At 41.1% G+C, this 19,431-nt stretch overlaps 1 protein-coding gene across 3 annotated transcripts in view; it reads left to right on the top strand.

Annotated features, from left to right (window-relative positions):
- nrxn2b (neurexin 2b) overlaps nucleotides 1-19,431 on the top strand; it is a 389,816-nt gene that overhangs the window by 112,449 nt on the left and 257,936 nt on the right. For 2 of the 3 annotated variants that reach the window (XM_051115790.1, XM_051115792.1), the window contains exon 4: nucleotides 13,935-13,964. The exons of the other annotated variant lie outside the window; for it this stretch is intronic. In XM_051115790.1, coding sequence (XP_050971747.1) covers nucleotides 13,935-13,964 — 30 coding nt within the window. The remainder of the gene's footprint in view (nucleotides 1-13,934; nucleotides 13,965-19,431) is intronic. 3 annotated transcript variants of the gene reach the window in all.

Genomic DNA, 19,431 nt, shown 5'->3' with positions numbered 1-19,431 from the left:
ACAGGTAACCAGTGGAGTGAAGCTAACACAGGGGTGATGTGCTTTTTTTTTTTTTTACCCCTGTCAGAAAACGAGCAGCAGCATTCTGTACTAACTGTAGCCGCGATAATGAAAACTGGTTGATTCCAGCATAAAGAGCGTTGCAATAGTCCAACCTAGTTGAAATGAAAGCGTGAATAATGGTCATCTTCAAATATCTACACAAAGGCCACAGTATTGAAATTGCATACATATGGATATTGTGTACTTTCACAATTTAACTGCTTCTATTCTAGAACAGTTGTGGTTATCTGATCAATATATAAAAATATGTTAGTCACACAACGTGCAGCGCCGCGTCTAGAAGAACTCGCAGCTATCCGGTATCACACACACCGGACACGTCATGTTCGATTCAAGCGACGGTCTACAAGACTTTATTTGATCATCAAATGGGCAAAAGTATACTGCTGTCATTTCTCTACTAATGCAGCATCTAGTCAACAAATTCATTGCTTAGTAATGACATGAAAACATGCACGACAGTACACACCGTTTCGTTGTCGATGTTTTAAATCTGTCTTTGAAGTGTCCCGCTCAGTGCAGCGCAGTGTCACGCGTCTAAACAAACGGCACCTGCTGTCAGTGATTTCTGCCACTAGAGGCCGCTCTCCTGGTGTATAACAGAGACTATAGGGACTTTACTGTATAATTATGACCGCTCCAACAACGGACCCGACCCGGAAAAAACTATCGATAGCCGATAACCGATAGTTCCGCCAATCAATTATCGGTGCCGATTAATCGGCAAAACCCATACATCGGTCGACCTCTAGTGTCGATAATGCAAAAGGACGACAGTAAACACTCAATTTCCAGTTAAAATCAGTTCATGGTGATTAATAATGCTATGCAAGTAATAATAGTACAAATAATTTGTCATTGTATCACAAGTTAACAGTGTGAAATACATGGATATAAGAAACATGGCTGTTTTGTGTCTTATGGGTGTCTGGATGCGGCTTTGAGAAAAGACTGCTTGTTGGATTTGTCATAATTTGCCAGGTTAGAGAGTTTTCTATCTGAGGAGATCTGTAGCATGAGATCCCTGGTCGGTTTTGTTCAGTTTGATCAGTTTCTGCGTCGAGTTATTATCGAATGTTTTCACCGTCAGAGTCGTTGTGATTCAGTCTCTTCCTGACCAATCCGCACATCCGCTGATGATTCAGAAGTGAGCTGAAAGACGGCAGATGTTCAGCGTTCGTTTATATGTAGAGATGTAGAGGCGACGACGTCAGGATGGGTTTTCAGTGGCGATTATGGGTTTGAGGATCCAGAGGAAATCGGCGGTGAAAGACGTTCTTCTGTCCATTGATCCTCAGGACACGTGCGGACTCTCGAAGAACGCGCGGCTTCACGAGCTCAAGATGACTCTCATTAACGCTCCATTAAATGAAAATGCAGTACTTCAGTTGGCTCGCAGCCTGTGATGCGCGGCTCAGGAAGGCCGTGAGTTATAATAACCTCCTCCACACCATGAATATTAGATGAGAAGAGCGGCATGTGATCGCTGGCATTATGGAGACTCATCATCCTTACGGTCGCGGAGAGCCTCGCTCTACGTTTACGGTCTCGCGCGCTGTAATAAATACGAGAGGAGAGAGAGCGCTCGGCTAATTGGTAGTTTGTTTTATGAAGTTACAGGCGTTATTAATGCTTTTTTGCCGTAGGTTGATGTGTAGGGTTTCATACGCAGATGAGAAAAGGTTGGAAATCCTCCGACAGCAGATGGAGGCTGAACTTATTTATGAGCGCTTTAATGAAGATGAAACGGGTGTAAGCGATCTCTCCTCCTCAGCCGCTCCGCTCTGAAGGTATCAGCCAAAATAAAACGCATGTTGCTTTAATCAGGAAAATGTGAAACACTGAACGATTCACTGAACTACTTCGCTTTCATTATATAATTATTGTTACAATAGAGGCAAATTGCTTTTCTCTGCCTGAGAGACTCGAAGGAGGATTTTATTATTTTATGCGTTCATTTATTCACAAAGTACAAGCGGTGAGTCTTTTGATCTATCTATCGGTCTAGCTATCTGTCTGTCTGTCTGTTTATGGTTGTTGAATTATCTCTGCATTTAGATGTGATGTATAGAGAGAGAGAATTATTTGAATCAACTGAATAAATGATTCATTGACTCATTCATGAAGACAGCGGCTGCGTTCCACTCCACTTTCAGACACATACTTGCAAACTTCCCTAAGGGAATCCCCGCTGCCATTTTGAAGTCGTCAAGCGGACAAGGGAAGTTTATGTGGACAGACCCTCGACCCCTCGATTTTGACCGAGGAAGCCAGTCTGCTTCATATTCACACTTCAGGCCACTCCATAGGCCACAATGCAGCACGATTACAACATCATCGCAGATCACGTTTAATTTATCCTCATCCCAAACAACTCTATAATATACACAATTAAAAAAAAACAAAAAAACATTTACAACAGCCCAAGCATACCTAAATACATACAGTATGCTGCACCGGACAAACTCGCAAGGGGAAAAATGTGAACAGTAAACCAACTCCATAGCGGTTTCCAAGTGATCGAGGGCTTAAGACGCTCCGAATTCAGCCCATCGCAAGGGTTCTGTCATCCAACGTAATCAATGACGTGCATCCGAGTAAACGAGACGGAGGGAAGTTTGCTAGTAAAGGGCATAAAAATGGACCGGAACACAGCCAGACACTTGATTTGTTCCTGAATAAATCAATGTTTGAAAGAATTGATTCAGTGATTCATTCTAGTCAATGACTCACTCATAAAGACAGTCACTTGTCGCCATCTAATGGTGAATGCAGAAAGTGTAGGCTATCGGTGGACTTCCTGTGAACTAAACACACTTTCACCAGTTTATTAACAATTCAAAGCAACAGAAAACCTCTCAAATTATGTGATGTGTTTAAAGGGGTCTTCTTTTTATTTTACACTGTTCTCTGAGGTTCACTTATAATGTTAGCAAAATTTTTACATCAAGAAACAACATCATTTAGAAATAATAGCCTATTGTCAGTTCTGTTTTTATCAGACGCTCTGTTTGAATAGGCGTGGCAGATTGTAGACTCGGAAGTAAACGCCCATTGTTATGATTGGCTAATCTGAAATATGTAATAACAGATCGTAATGTAATAAAAACAGTTACTTACACTTGTGTGGTACGACATTACTATCGGATTCAATATAGTCAGCACAGCGTCGTCTTTAAGTTTTAATGTTCTGAAAATGCTGTGTCGAATTGTGCTTTGTTTGTAAATGAATCTGTGGTAAAATGAAGTGAAAAGTTCCTACAGGCGTGGTTCGCCTCTCTCATTATTTACGCTATATGCGCACTATATGCTTATCACGAATGTTTTCTTTGGATTTCCTAATTGCGCGATTAAATCATCTGCGATAATGAACGCGAGATAGCGTAGCTTTTCAGTGAACTACGGCTCTGTGTAGTAAATGCTGCTCCATCTGAAAGAACCTGCTGGAGATTTACCACTGATTACAGAACCAGCTTCAATGCGCATGACAATCGCCTTCGGTTAATCGTGCGGCCCTAGGGGTTCTGTTTCGGCAGGCTACGTTGAAAGAACGAACTCGGAAGGACGCGACAACACAGAACGCATCTTTGTGAGAATTGAGATGCGCTGCCATCTTGCTGATCGAAACTCATAACATCACCAGCAAATGTCATAATGCTTTTAAATCGTTTATTTCATGTTATTATAGACAATATTTTCATATTAATTTATAGGTTTTTACCGCATATATGTGTGAAAATGATTAGGCTATGAATATGATGTTACATAACGATTTCTTGTTCACACAAGAAACGGCCTTGTAGAATCGGTGGGCGGGGCTAAACAAAGTTCTGAAAATTTCAGGATGTTTTTATAGTACAATGACCTCTTATATGTCAAAAGGTCAAGGGAATGTTGATTTCTCAGTTTATGATGCCTTTAACATTGTTACATTGAAACATTTAACAGTGTTTCGTAGAAAAGACATTTTCAAGATTTTTTAGATACAGTTTCTTTGTCTTGTTAGCATTTTTTTTAATATACTAATTTATCAATTTTTGCATAAACTTTTAGTCATTTTAGAGCGAAGTAAATCAGTTTGGGTGACGTTCGGTTTAAAAACCATGTATTTTGTCTGAAGGTCTCGTCTGTCTGTCTGCGTCTCTGTCCATCTATCAGTCAGTCGGTCTGTCTGTCTCATCTCTGAAGATCGGCTCAGATCGTGTCTCCGGTCTGGATGTGCTGTAATCACTCTATTAGCGCCGTAATGACGGCGAACGGCGTCTGTCGTGTGTCTCTAATGGGCCGTATCCGCGTGCGGTCGGCAGAAATATGAACGATATCAGTTATTCCTGTTGGTTTGAGGTTCATAATGACGGACCTCACAAACATTTCATCACAGAGGGCCGTAAAAGCACACGCTCGCTGTGCGGCTGTTAACACCCGCTTCTGATAGCAGCCACGACCCGCTTTAATTATTAAAGGCGCGGAGGCGAGGAAAGGACCGCTGCGTATCTATCATCCGCGCACTATATGTTATGATAAGTTCCCCTCTCCTCCCTCAGAAACCCTCCTGAATTATTAAAGCTCTTCAAATTCAGCACGAAAGGATTCTTCTGGAAAGACGGCGGGACGTATCCATTATACGAAGGTTTATTCTGTACATGTCCACGCGGACGCTGATCTACTGCGTGTGAGAGAACACGTTTCTTCTGTCTCACAGAAGTGCTTTCCACCAGGTCCAGTTAATAGTGAAGTAAATCACTGCCGTGTCGTCGAGCAGATGCTGTAATCGCAGAACGGAAATCATTTGTATTCTGCTCTGTCAGAGCTCCACCGCCAGCCAAATGTGCTTCTGGTTTGCCTTTGCTTGATTTTAACAACGTTTAATATACTGTATTTAGAGGAGACACTACAGGTGAATAGAGTAAAAATAAAATAAATTGAAAAAATAACTAATATATCTCACCAAACTTACACAGTTGATTGATTACTTTAAGTATTACTTATTTTTGTATTACACATTTTCTGAAATGTTATGTTTAGATATCAGGCACCATTTGCACATGCAAATGAACATCCATCTGAACACTGGATAAATCGAGGTTCAGAACTGATTTTGTTGACGTATTTGAGTTTAAGGTTTTTCAGGAGGGGATTTTGGATTTGTCTTTCTATCACTCCATTAAAAAAAAAAAAAAATCCTGTCAACAGACAGAAAACAAGCACATTTCCACCATGTTTTTAAGAATAAAATAAGTATATTTAAGTATAAATCTGCCAGAACGACGTATAACAAAAACCTTTGTTTGGTTTTTGTAAGTGTTCGTTTAGAGAGAAGTGCCTTTAAAGATGTGTAATCTGTAATCGAAATCTACAGATGCAAATAGATACAATGAAATAAACACATTAAAGTGTATTTTGGATATTTTCTGTCCAATAGTTCGTAACATCTACAGCTAAAAATCTCAAAACTGACCGTTGCGTGAAAAAATGTTTTGGAGTAGAGACAAAATGAATGAGTAAAGTCAATATAAAATCATAATTATTGATTAAATTAACTAAGAAGATTTTATCTTAGTGATTTGTTTTAAGAAATGAAAGTCAGTGGGGTTCAGTGTTGGTTCAAGGTTCGAGGTATACTTTATTTTCCCTTTTTAGGGAAATTTGTCTTAGGCTCCAGAAGACAACTACCACATCACATAAAACACATGTGCAAAATAGCACAAAATAATAACTGCACCGTCAAGTTACCGTACCGAAGGTGTATTCCGTATCTAATCACACTTTCTAAAACAGCTTGATAAAACAGCATCATAATTTTACTGCTGACCCCATAAAATCTAAGCCTTCTCAGAAAATACATCTTTGTATACACAAACTGTCAACATGAACATGTCATGTAAGAGAACAATCCAGATAAACACCAAGGTATTTATATGAAGACACGTGTGTGATTGGAACATTGTGAATATGTACAAGGCTATGATCACAGATTGACTTCGTCTCCTCAGTTTTCTTCACATTCACAAGTCCTTTTGTATAATTTTCAACCCGGTGTAATCTTTGTTCTTAAACGCAATCCTTTTCCTATTTATACAATTCTTAAGTTCTTTAGTTATATATGGTTTGTTGTTAGGATCAATGGTGACGTTCTTTTTATTGAGTACATTGAGTCCACACAAAAGTTTACACAGTCCATAATTGTCTCCGTAGTCGTATCGATATCCGCATCATTAAAAACGTCCCAATCTGTGCAGAGGAAACATCCTTTACGTCTTTCTATAGCATCCTCCGACCATACAGTTATTTCCTTCACATATGGTTTAGTACGTTTACCATTGTCCTATATGTAGGGATTAGACGGATGGTATAATGGTCAGAATTGGCTAGCGGTGGTTTTGATCTAGCCTCATAAGCTTTTTTTTGTGTTTCCATAGCACTTGTCTAGGATTCTGTCCTTCCGTGTTCCACATTTTATATATTGTTCAAATCCAGGCAAGGACAGTTCAAGCTTACAATGGTTAAAATCACCTAAGATAAATACAGGAGCGTCTGGTGAGCGCTGAAGTTGATGAACACAGTCCGCGATATGTTCTGCTGCTCTCGCCGCGTTTCCACTAGGGGGAACATAGGCCTCGCGAACAACAACGCTTCCAAACTCCCTCGGTAGATAGAAAGGTCTCATTTTCAAGCATAAAACCTCACCATCGGGGCAAAAATTGTCCTAGATAGTGTACTGTTTACACCAATCATTACTCACGTACACAGCTATGCCACGGTCTCTGCGTTTCCCCGACTGCACACTTCTATCTGCCCGCACGAGCGAGAATCCTTCCAGCTCCGAGGCCGCGTTGGGGATATTCTGATGCAGCCACGTTTCCGCGAACACCATCGAACTTGAAGTGCGATATTCAAAACACACTTTGGAGTTAACACAAAGTTCCTCCATCTTTCCATGCAGGGATCTGACATTACACAGGATCATTGACGGTGAGGGTGGTCTATTCCCACGTCGTCAGAAACGCTGCCGTATTCCGCCCCTTTGGCCTCTTTTCCTTTGCCTTCTGTTACGCTGAGGTTGCACCCTCGCGCAGACAGGCAGGTTTAACGGAGGTAATCCCGCATGACGAAGCGCGAGCAAAGCGTCTCGGGTATAGCTGATAAGCGACCACGTTTCCACACCTGCGTGTAGTGTGCACTGCACCAAGTATCCCCATACCACAATTGCTAAGCAAGCAAGTTGGACGATCGTCGCCATGTGAGCATCAAAATAATCACAGTAGAATAAATAATAAAATATAATAAAATAAATTAAATTAAATTAAATTAAAAAGACACAATAAATACAAGCAGATAAACTGGCTGATCTGGTAGAGCACGAACCCGGGTCACAAGCAAAGCAGCACCACCGGACGCGTGTGTGTGTGTGTGTGTGTGTGTGTGTGTACTTGTTTTTGCTACATAGTGGGGACCAAATGTCCCCACAAGGATAGTAAAACCTGAAAACCTGCGGTCCCTACAATGTTAAAAAATTATTAAAAATAGTAAATGATGTTTATCTGAAAGTGTAACGATGCAAACATGTTTTCTGTGAGGGCTAGGTTTAGGGTTAGGGTTGGGTTAGGGGATAGACAATATCGTTTAGCCAGTATAAAAACTATAGAAGTCTATGGAAAGTCCCCACAATTCACAAAAACAAACGTGTGTGTGTGTGTGTGTGTTTACTGCACACAGTCACAATTTATCCTTCAATAAAACCCCTTAGGATATATTCAGCTGTCAGTGAGATTTCTGTCTGTGTTGTCATATACAGTCATAGACATGAATACATCAGCAGCAGTGATGATGTGTGTGTGGGGGGGGGGTCTTGTTTTTATATCCTGGTGGGGACCTAAACCTGAATACACACAGACTCATGAGGACTCGCGTCATTGTGGGGACCTAAATTGAGGTCCCCATGGGGAAACAAGGTTATAAATCATACAGAATGAGTTTTTTTGAGAAAGTAAAAATGCAGGACGTTTTCTGTAAGGGTTAGGTTTAGGTTAGGGTTATGGTAAGGGGATAGAAAATACAGTGTGGTCAGTATAAAAACCATTGCGCCTATGGAGAGTCCCCACAAAGATAATAAACCAGACGTGTGTGTGTGTGTGTGTGTGTGTGTGTGTGTTTGTGTACACATGCACATACTCATGCCCTGTTTAAATGCGTCACGTGTGTCGTATGTCAGCGGTGGACATGAGCCTGAGCTCACGCTGATGGATGTGAGTCGGGAACATCTCACAATAATAATGATGATGGTTATTTTTGTCACTGGCGCTTTCAGCCTGACAGAGAATCATCCGGCGGGGCGTCGCACATCTGTCCGCTCACATGATGACCGCAGAGAGCAATGCTTCATCCTCCGCTCTGGAGTCCATTCAGAATCCACGCAAAATCAGCATCATGACATTTGCGCACTTGCGGCGTTTTGCCGCAGACCGACGCGCTCGCACGAGTGCGTACGCCGTGTAGATGCTGTGTTTCTGTGTGCGTGAAAATGCTACGATGAAGGATTTACGGTCCAGGTGGAATCAGACCAGCCGCTGAGCTCTGTACTAGTCGTAGCACTAGTAGTTTGCGTGCTCTTCAGACAGACGGACTGCAGCTGCAGGACGCGTTTGAGTTTCCGAGCACATCCTCCTTAATGACAAAATGATGAGTCTTTCTCCATCTGTCACTCAATCAGTCGGCCAATCGGACGCTTGGGTTGCTGAAAGCAGCTCTGTGAATCGTCGTCTTAATTATTGGCAGGATGCTTGAGATCCGCTGCGGTATGAATAATAATAATAATAATACGGCACAGTCATGAATGCTTGTGTGTGAGAGAGAGAGAAAGACACTTCAAGGGATTTGAAACTCTCTTCCGCTCTATTATTAGTCTGTTGACTGTGAAGCACATGGCAGGGTTTGGTAATCTGTTGATGGCAGTGATACGGGCGTCTGATTTGGCTGTGGCTTCTGGACCGCTGCGTTTCTGCGAGACGTGTGAAAGCGATGGGACTCCCGTGTCGCTGTTGGCCGCGGCGTTTTCCCCGCACGCTCCCATATGGCCAATCAGACGGCAGCCTCCTCAGATCCTGTTACAACTGGCTCCATTCCTTCAGTTCAGTGAAACTTCGCCAGAGACGCCGAATATGTGTGTGTGTGTGTGTGTGTGTGTGTGTGTGTTTCGTTCCTCACAGGAAACGTCTTCATCACAGCTCTCCATCCTCCTGCACCACCTATGTGCGAGATGACCTTTTAGAGATAGTTATATGATAACTAGTGCTGTCGGTTGACTCATATTTTCAAATGAATTAAACATTGCTCTGATTGGAGCCCATTACTGAATTTCAATTTTTTTTTGTAATCAATTACTTGTGCAGCATTAATGCATTAAATTGATTTTTATATTTTTATTTTATATTTTATTATTTTATATTATATTTATATTCTAGTTTTATCTCTGCTTTAAAGGGATAGTTCACCCAAAAATGAAAAATCTGTCATTAATTACTCAGCCTCATGTCGTTCCAAATCCGTTTCAGAACATAAATTAAGATATTTCTTAGGAAATCCGAGAGGTTTCTGACCCTGCATAGACGGTTCTATCACAGTCAAGGCACAGAAAGGTAGTAAGAACATGGTTAAAATAGACCATTTGACTTCAGTGCTTTAACTGGAATGTTATGAAGCTATGAGAATACATTTGTGCACAAAGGGAACAAAAATAACTTGATTCAACAATTTCTCTTTTCATGCCAGTCTCCGCCGCCATTCACGAGAGGATCACAATGTTCTGACGTGTAACGTCCATCTCTCTTAGTTCATCATCTGTATATTCTGGTTCAAATAAGGAAGACTGGGCAAAAAACTGCAAGTCATCCTCTCTGTCGAAATATTTTTACGAAGACTGTTTTATGTACAGCGTGCGTCGTCTTCTGCTTGTAAACGGGGTGCAGCGCACGCGGGTTCAACGTCAGAACGCCGGCGTCAGCAGCATCACGCGCGTGTCGTCGTGCTCTCGTGAACGAGACAAAGGCAGCCACGGAAGAGCGGAAAACATTGAATAAAGTCGCTATTTTTCTTTTCTTTGTGCACAAGAAGTATTCTCGTAGCTTCATAACATTACGGTTGAACCACTGATGTCACATGGACTATTTTGTCGACGTCCTTACTACCATCCACGCAGGGTCAAAAAGGTCAAAAATACTTAGTTCGTGTCCCGAAGATGAACGTAGGTCTAATGGGTTTGGAAGGACATGAGGGTCATTTTCATTTTGGGGTGAACTATCCCTTTAAGTGAGCCTGTGTATGTGCAGTGTACATTTTATTTTGTGTTATTGTGATTGTATTTTTATTGCGTGTATTTATTTGATTTTGGATTTGATTTTATCTGCGGTTTAAGTGCGCCTGTAAAGCGCTGCTCTTGTCATCACGCCCACCCGTTCGCCGCTCTGAGTCATCGGCAGTAGGAGGACTGATGGTGATTTTAGAGTATAATCGACACCGTCCTCCGTGTGAGTCTAATTCATAATTCATACTTACGGTAATTGTTTTTGCTGCTCTACTTTCCGGCTGCGCTCGTCTAAGTTGCGTTGCTTTGCTGCTCTTTTTCTCAGTGCTTTGACAGCCGGATTCAGAACGGCACCGCAGCATTTCCATATCCTGTCATCGGTGCGTTATTTTCCTCTCTCGGTTGCTTTCTTTTGGGGGCAAAAGGGAATTCTGGGTAACATGTGCTGCGAGTGTCGTCAAGAGTTTTTTTCTGAATGCTGACAGACTTTATCTTATGATTCTTTTTGTAGGTTTTTACACCCAAGTATGATCTTATAATGCACATTAGATTGTAGAGCAGCACCCACTCAACAAACCTGAAACTTCTCAACCGGCTTTCTGTAGGGAATCTAGTGACATTTACTTAACCTGTACTTAATTGTTTTTCTTTTCTTCCTTTTTTTAAATCCTAACTGAACCTGATCATTTGGTTTGTTGCGTTTCCCCCCCTGCTGTGCTGAGCAGACCTGAAACCCAGCTGACAGAAAGAACTTCCTCTGGTAACGAGCGGGAGAGCAGAGCGATCACAGATATATGCAAAATAATTCACATCAGGAAAGAGAGGTCAAGACAGAGAAGGTCAGCGCGGCCTGTTGTTGTGCGAGGAGGAAGATCAGAATGATGCTGAACATTTGGACGGCTGCATCTCATTATCTGCGAGCCGCTCTCGAACGCCGCTCACGGACCCTACGTCGGCTCGTTTGAGCGTCGGTCACGTGCGACTGCACAGACACGATCCGCAGCTAATCATCTTAGAGATGAAAGCGCTCGAGATCGCCGTCGCCACCTACAAACTCCTCTCCTCGTTGCTTGTTTTCCAGAGCGATTTGCACTCCGGCACGAACCGCAGACTCATTATGTCTCTGATGTTGCTCATTAAGTTCGCAACTAATTAGCGTGGTTTGGAAGCACAAGATATGATGTGAAAGAAAAGATGGCAACCTTGTTGTGCTAACCTGTGAATTAAAGGAAGGGCTTATCCAGAAACAGATATTGTGTCATCATTTACTCGCCCGTATTCGCTTTCAGACCTGTGCGGATTTACTCGATTGTACATAATGAAATCAGACAGCGGGGAAAAGCACAGTATAATAAGTCTGTTCGGCATGTGCACTGCTGTTTATGGCATGTTTGTGTTTCATAGAAGACATTTCTTATTGGAGTTTGCGTATCAACATGAGGGTCGTGAGTGAAGCGTTTTGGGTTCAGCATCATTCAGAGCTGAACTGAGTGTCGTTTCACTTCTGGTTCAATTCATGAAGTTTAATTGCCATATCAAACAGGATGCAGAATTACAATTTTGGTGTGACTGTAAGGTAGAAATAAAATGGGTTGAACCGCTAAAGAAAGCGGTTTGTCTTGTAAAACTTTGAATGTTGGGTTAACTGAAAGTTTTGAAAGATGCAGACACTGACGAATCAGTCTGAATCTGCGTGTAGACGGAGAACCGTGTGTCAGATTAGCTCAGGAAGAGGAAGTTCTGCGGTGTTTTGATTAAAATCACACACCTGTGCTAAATTCAGTTTGCGTCTTCGAGCTAAAACGCGCTAGCTAAGGGACTGACCGTGTGTTTTTAGACCGGATTGGCGAGTGACTGTTCTTCGTTTGGTCCATTAGCACCGTTCTGCTAAAAGAGAAGAGTGTTTCTCCAGCAGTCCTTGACTCGCACTCCACTTACTGGATGAAATTGCTGCATTTCAGCACATGCTGTTTTCTTACAGCTAATTCTGTCCGTACGGTGCCGCTTGACGGCCGGTTTGAGTCGAGGGTTTTGTGGGCAACGGTAGCGTGTTATTTTTGACATGTATGTTGCGTCAAGAGAGCCCTCGCTCTTGAGATATTGGCGCTGTTCGGTCGAATGTAAATGCAGCGAGCGTGTCGAACGCTGAATGATCCGGAGGAGCGTGTTCTTGTTTCTCTGTAGGTGCTGCATGTAGAAAACCTTTCGTGTTGCAGAAGATGTTTTATTACCTTCACCTGCGGTTTGCTGGAGTCGCACAAATCGCGAGGCGTGTCGTGACCGGAGAATGATCTCAGGTCTGTTCCGACGGCTCACGGACTGGGAATAATAACAGGAGACTTTTGTACGGCTTGTTTGAGACGGTCAGAAGGGTTATCGTGGTTTGATCATAACGTGTTTTATTTAGAAAAGAATTAAGATTCTACTCAAAGCAAGACCCTACAGACAATTTTAAGATTTTCAACCGTTTTGCTTTTCACAACATGTTGTTTCAGACTAGAGTAAAGGAAAAAAAAATCCAAGATAAACATTTAAGTGTTTATTACACTTTATCTTTTTGTGTCTGTAGATTTCAAGTCCAATCCATATCTTTAAGGAGTTTGTTCTCCGCTCACACACACCAGACTGAGCCTCTTTATTCCTCTCTATATTCTGAATGTTTTTACTGTGGGCTTTGTTCTTATATTATTGACTTGAGTTTTTACAACATTTTACTCCTAAAAACGGTGGAAATGTGTTTGTTTTCTGTCTGTTGAAAGTATTTTCTGATTTCTGGAGTGATAAAGAGAGAGAAATCCAAAATCCCCTGTGCACAAACCTTTAATATGTCGACAGAACCAAACAAGAATTCGGAGTCTGAGTCTGGATCCAGTTCATTAGCATATTTAAACATAACATTTCAGAAAACGTGTAATACAAGAAAGAAAAGAGTCTGCGATTCTTAATCACCTAGGGGAACATGGTGAGACCTATGAGTACTGTTGTTTTTACCCTGTTCACCTGTGAGGTCTTGTCTTAAGTGGCGTCTCAGGTTGGAGTCTCGAGCGGTTCAGAGTTTGTGACGTGTGGATGTCGTCGGAGGCCGAACGGAGCGCTGTAGATGAATCGGTCCGGCGTTTCCGTTCTGACAGAAGTGTGCGTTGTGTCGTCGAGTGCTCGAGATGAGAACAGGCGAGACGTCTCTAATCCAGACGCTCTTGAACTCTGCCAAACAGTTGTGTGTGTGTGTGAGTGTGTGTGTTTTCATAAGACCAGAGGGGAAAAAAAGCATTTGAGCGAGCAATGGCCTTCGGGGGTTGCGCTGAATGAAATGCTTTTTTTTCCAATCCCCACCTCACTCAAGAAGCGTTCACTCGTTCGTTCGTTTGTTTGTTTTTCAGCTTTGATTTCTTCTCTCTCTTCTTTCTTTTCCCTTTTTGCTTTGAGTTGATCTTTGACATCCGAGCGTGCCCCGGGATGTCTGTCACAAACTGCAGTCCAACCTTGTGACAATGCTTGCTTTTTTCCCGTGCCTTTTTCTGACCTTCTTCTTTTTTCATTTCTTTCTTTTTTTTCTGTTCTTTCCTTCAAGGTCTGGCGCACCTGACGTTAAACAGCCAAGGTATGGTTCATTCCGTTTTCCATTCTTTTATTTAGAGAGGTAACAGATCTGTCCGTCTCTCCCCCTCCGTCTTTTGTCCCGAACCCTCCACACTCTGTCCCTCCTCCTCCTCCTCCTCCCCATCTTACCGTATTGGTGTGTTTCCACGCCGTGCGTCCTGAAGACCGGCCTCTGACCTCTGACCTCCCGAACACAGGTAACGCTCTTCTGCTCTCGCTGCTGGGTTTCAAATGAAGATGATGATGATGCTGCTGTTGTTGTCCAATGTCACTGATGAAGAGTGTGTTTGTGTTCAGAATGCACAGACTCTCATTCTGTGGTCATTCTCATTGTTTGGCAATTACTCACGCTGTTAATTACGCTCAGTTCGTCTCAGATCTGCTCTACGCCGGTGTGACCCTCAGCGCCGACCGAATGAATGAATGAATGTTTGTTCTAATGTTTTTTCTGATGCAATGTGTCTGTTTTATATCACTGCTTTCAATACTGCGTTTTGAACATTTTACGCTTTTCCACTAAAATGCTCGTTCTCTCGTTATGTCAAACCTGTCTGACTAACTTATGCAAAACGCAAAAGATATTTTGAAAAATGTTTTTGTCAGTACAACAGAAGTCAATGAGGTACAAAGTTGTTTGGCTCTTAAAAATATCTTCTTTTCTGAAAGTCAAGCAGGTTTGAATGAGGTCTAGTTAGAGCTCCGTAATGTTGGTGCTTCTGTCGTGTGGGTGAACTCGTGCTGTCGTACACACACAGACGGTCCAGTTCAGCAGCTCGATGAGGTTTGTTATTTAACAGAGTGTTTCCCTCAGCGGTCTGTTGTGAGTTGGTCAGCAGCAGAAGCGAGTATGAGACGTGTCCTCCACCATCCTGCTCTACTTTGATCTTCAGCTCTGTTCGGACACGACCTGTTTTCCCTGGAGATTCATTTGTTTCACAGGCATATTTTGTCATTTCATCTAGTCCGATTCCATCTCTCAGGAAGCATGTACAATTCAGCAAATCTCCAGTTTTTCTCCTCTGGGAAATCTAATCCGGATGGGAATGTCTGTGACTGCCGTTTATTTATCTCTTTTCTTACAGTGATTCAACAGATGGGTTTTGACTTTTGTAACTAAAGATACGTTTGTTGTTACATGGTTATTATTGATTTAGACCGGATTGCTGGCGCTGCTGGCGTCCCATCCGACCTAAAACAGAGACGGCACAGCGTTCCTTCCCATCATTATTATACACACACCGCTACTGTATTTGTCTGAATCTAAGCAGTGTTTTTTATTATTATTATTATTATTATTATTATTTTTATTATTATTTGATACAAACGTGCTGCAACTTACACAATGCAAAAAAGACACACAAAACATGCTTAAAGTTGCTAGTTTCAGTTTTGCTTTAAATAAAATAACAAATAAAGGAGTCATTTAGGCTTAGTGTTTATAATACATATTTTGGTAACACTTTACAATACAGTTCCGTCATTAATGGATAACTACAGAGGACCAACTGACTAATGGACATTATAGTAACAACTATTAATTGACAAGAAACTCTGATTAACAAATCAGTAAGTAATAGCGTTCAGTTGAAAGTGGTCGTTCACTAGTGGCTAATCAGTAACTACTATGTGTTTTTTTTTTTTTTTCATACATCCTGGAGAAACTACTAAGAACTACTATATACAGGTTCATAATTAATGTGATTAAATGTATATTTAATTCTAAGATCATGGTAACTAATTATTTGGCTCCGTATTCTAAAGTGAAGATCATAATAACTCTCTAGTAATGACTGAAATCATTGTACGCTTTTGAGATTTTGTATAATAATGACTCAAGTGTTACTACATCCTTCTAAAGAAATTACTGATTATTTGGATCAGTATTTTAAAGTGAAGATCATGGTAACCCACTAGTAATGACTCAAGTGTTACCAAATCTATAGTAAGTATAACTATTGAGAACCTTACAAAAAAACTCTATAGTTTTCAATGAATGTAGTCATTACTAGAGCGTTATCATGATCTTCGCTTTAGAATTAATTATACATTTTGAATTATTCACATTAATTATGAACATGTATATAGTAGTTCTTAGTAGTCCTCCAGGAGATTTGAGAAAAAAAAAAGTAGTTACTTTTAGCTAATAGTAAACTGCCACTACTTACTGATTCCTATTTAATACTGTAAAGCTGCTTTGACACAATCTGTATTGTTAAAAGCGCTATATAAATAAAGGTGACATGACTTGACATGATTTGTTAATCAGAGTTTTTCGTTAGTCAGTAGTACTAATACTATACTATACATATAATACTACACATTGCTATAATGTTAATAAAGCATTAGTCATTTGTTCCTGTAGTTATTCATTAATGATGGAACAGTATTCTAAAGTGTTGCCCTTATTTCTAATGGATGCCACAGTAATTTATGTTTATATTATGCATTCCTGTTAAGAATAACATTAAATGTAAAATTTTTTGTTTACATTTTTTTTTTTTTAATTTACCAACATTATTTCTGAATGTAATATGTAATATTTAATAGAAAATCCACTATACTGATGGAGCTGCTCCTGACATTACAGATCCTCTTTGTTAATAAAACAAGGTCCCTCAGGCGTCCTTTTGGAAACGAGCCCGTCACGATGCAGCTCTCGCTCTTGTGTTGGAGCCGCACGTCTCCAGATCGGACGTCTGGAGGAATAGTAACGCGTACGTTAGTCCTGTTTACCCGTGTCTGCCCTCTGCCTGTCCTGTTTAAGGAGAGGATTGTTATTCTGGTCAGTGCTGCCCTACTGTATTCGTACGCCACCGTCACCAGCGCATCCGATCTCACGCGTCTTCGGAGGGTCTGTCTTCCCATATCTGCTCTGAAGACGTTCATTAATATTCATGACATCAGTTGGTCCTCATGAAAGCAGCGTCCGTGAGCTGTGATGTGCTTGCGGTCAGATGCATTAAACACGAGCACCGTGTGTCTCCAAACATCCTGAGAGACGCTTCACACTGCCTCTGACCGTCCACACTTCACATCAGTACTGTGCGTGTGTGTGTGTGTGTGTTGATGTGGGTGTCTGGATTGAGTATGATTTGCGTTGTCAGTTTTCCCAAGTGAAACCGCCAGTAGGAGCATGACACACACACACACACACAGACAGAGTCTTGCATATGTGGTTTACGGGGACTCTCCATAGATGTACAGATTTTCCTACTGTACAAACTGTATTTTCTATGGCCCTAAACCAACCCCTCACAGGAAACTACTGGCAATTTTTGATTTTCATAAAACACCTTTTAGTATGTTTTTTAAGCCTTTTAGTTTACGGGGACACATGAAGTGTAAACCTCATAAAATACGTTTACACTGGAGAACCTATGTCATTATCTCATAAACCATATATACCAGAACACACATACACACATGTACGTCACTAGGGTAAGTCGGCGTGTGTGAAGTTGCATGTGATGCTCCTCACGCTCAGATCATCAGCGCTGATTGTGTTACTGTTTCTCTCCTGCAATCAAGGAAACATCTTCCTGTGAAAGACACGACTGAACATCAAACGGTACCTGCTGCTCAAATCAGATCATAACGAATCAGCTCAACCAATAAGAGCCGGAGAGAGCGATTACAATCCAGTCACTCTAATGTTTCTTTAAGACTGGTCATACATTTAAGGCTGTGTTTAGACTGGCACAAAAAATCTGATTTTTTCCTCACGTCTGACACAGACTGGAAACTGTTGCACACGTGTAAACACAAAACTCCACATGAGTTCGGATTTATTCGCATCCGATCTGAGCCGCTTCCGAATGTGGTTTTAAATGTGATACATATCCGTTATCTGGACGTCTGACCTACATTTAAACACGCGTATCCGATCCTCCTCAGAACATTATGGAGGTGGGAACTTTATCTATAGGTAGACCTAAGCAATTGCGCAACATTGACGAGCTGGTTTTCAACCTCTGCCCCGTTAATGTTATAAATACAACTGCTTCCCTACCAAAAGCTACATTGTATATCCCAGCAATGAGGTGATAACTTTACTGCTTTTGTCATTAAACCACCAAGCTTCACTTCTCTCGCTTTCTCTCATTATTTCATTCAAATTTATTCAAATAAATGTAAACTTTCAGTGCTTTCACCTCAGAAATCTACATCTGATGAGCTGTAATTTACTCATATGTTTACTCAAGTTTGTGTGAGGCCCATTACATCTACGGTTGAGCTAACAGGTTAACTTGACATGGTCTAACTGCTCTGATGATGTTTAGATCCATCTGACATAAACCTGTGCAGCTTAGTTCAACGGAGCAGCCAATCGGACCGAAGCGGTGTTTCTCCAGCAGGGGTCAGGGGTCACTCGGGCCCTCAGCACACCTCAGAGGGAACTGGAGGATGACTTAAACTGTATTTAAATGAAAAAAAATAAATATATGAAGTAATCAAATAAACAATCAAATTAAAGTGCATTTGCTTAAAATAAATCAATAAATAGATAAAAATAAAAAAGTCAAGACTGATTTTTTTTTTCCTTGAATAACTTGTTTTTATTGAAGAATCACAAAATAAATTTTGCTTAATTAATTGAATGTACAAACACCACAAGTTTATTTTAACAAAATGGTTTGAAAACAAGCATCTTTGTCATAATTATGGCAGAAATACTGTAATCATGATAAATAAAGTGATCTTAACTAATATGGGGTGCTTTGAGTAAAAAAAAAAAAAAAGGTTCAGCACCTCTGGATTAAGGATGTGCACACGCACACACACACACACACACACACACACACACACACACATTTCTGCATCTTTACACACGCGTTACACACTGTGTTAAATCACATTTCTCTTCCGGTGAAGAATCTGAGCTCAGATCAGGAGATGTTCATACGGCGGCTCTCAAGCTCACGGAAATATTATTATAGATATTAGAGCGGGGTTCCTAAAATAGGGTTTGTGTGAATTTAATAGTGAATTAAATCAAATATAACCATTAAACAGATGGAACGTATCAAATCATGATTATCCAGCCAAAGGCTGTGCTTTAATCATTAAATAAGTGTACAGTCTGTTGCACAGTTTAGTTTTTTGACCAAGTTGTGCAGCCCTACGTACATTAGCAATTTAAAATGAAGATAATCACAGTAAAATGAACTGATATGTGTGATGTGACCATTAGCCATCACCAGAGAACACAAAACATGTGAATGTGTTGTTCAGTTATTAAAAGATTAATTTCAAATCTATGTGGCTAAAAGTAAATATTTGAGCTCAGAAGGGTTCAGCTGATGACAACCCTGTAGAATATAGTGAGGACGCACAAATAATGAGTCCCACCAGCTCCAAACATGGAGGAAAGTCTTCGCTGATGGCAGCAGGTCCTGTGACACGTCCTCGTCCTCTTAAAGGTCTTTTAGTGTGTGTGTGTGTGTGTGTGTAGCTTCAGTGGAGATGAC

Source organism: Labeo rohita, chromosome 7 (assembly GCF_022985175.1).
Source record: "Labeo rohita strain BAU-BD-2019 chromosome 7, IGBB_LRoh.1.0, whole genome shotgun sequence".
In the NCBI taxonomy this organism is placed as follows: Eukaryota; Metazoa; Chordata; class Actinopteri; order Cypriniformes; family Cyprinidae; genus Labeo; species Labeo rohita.
The sequence above is the reverse complement of the archived record's forward strand: the minus strand, read 5'-3'. Positions and strand labels throughout refer to the sequence as shown.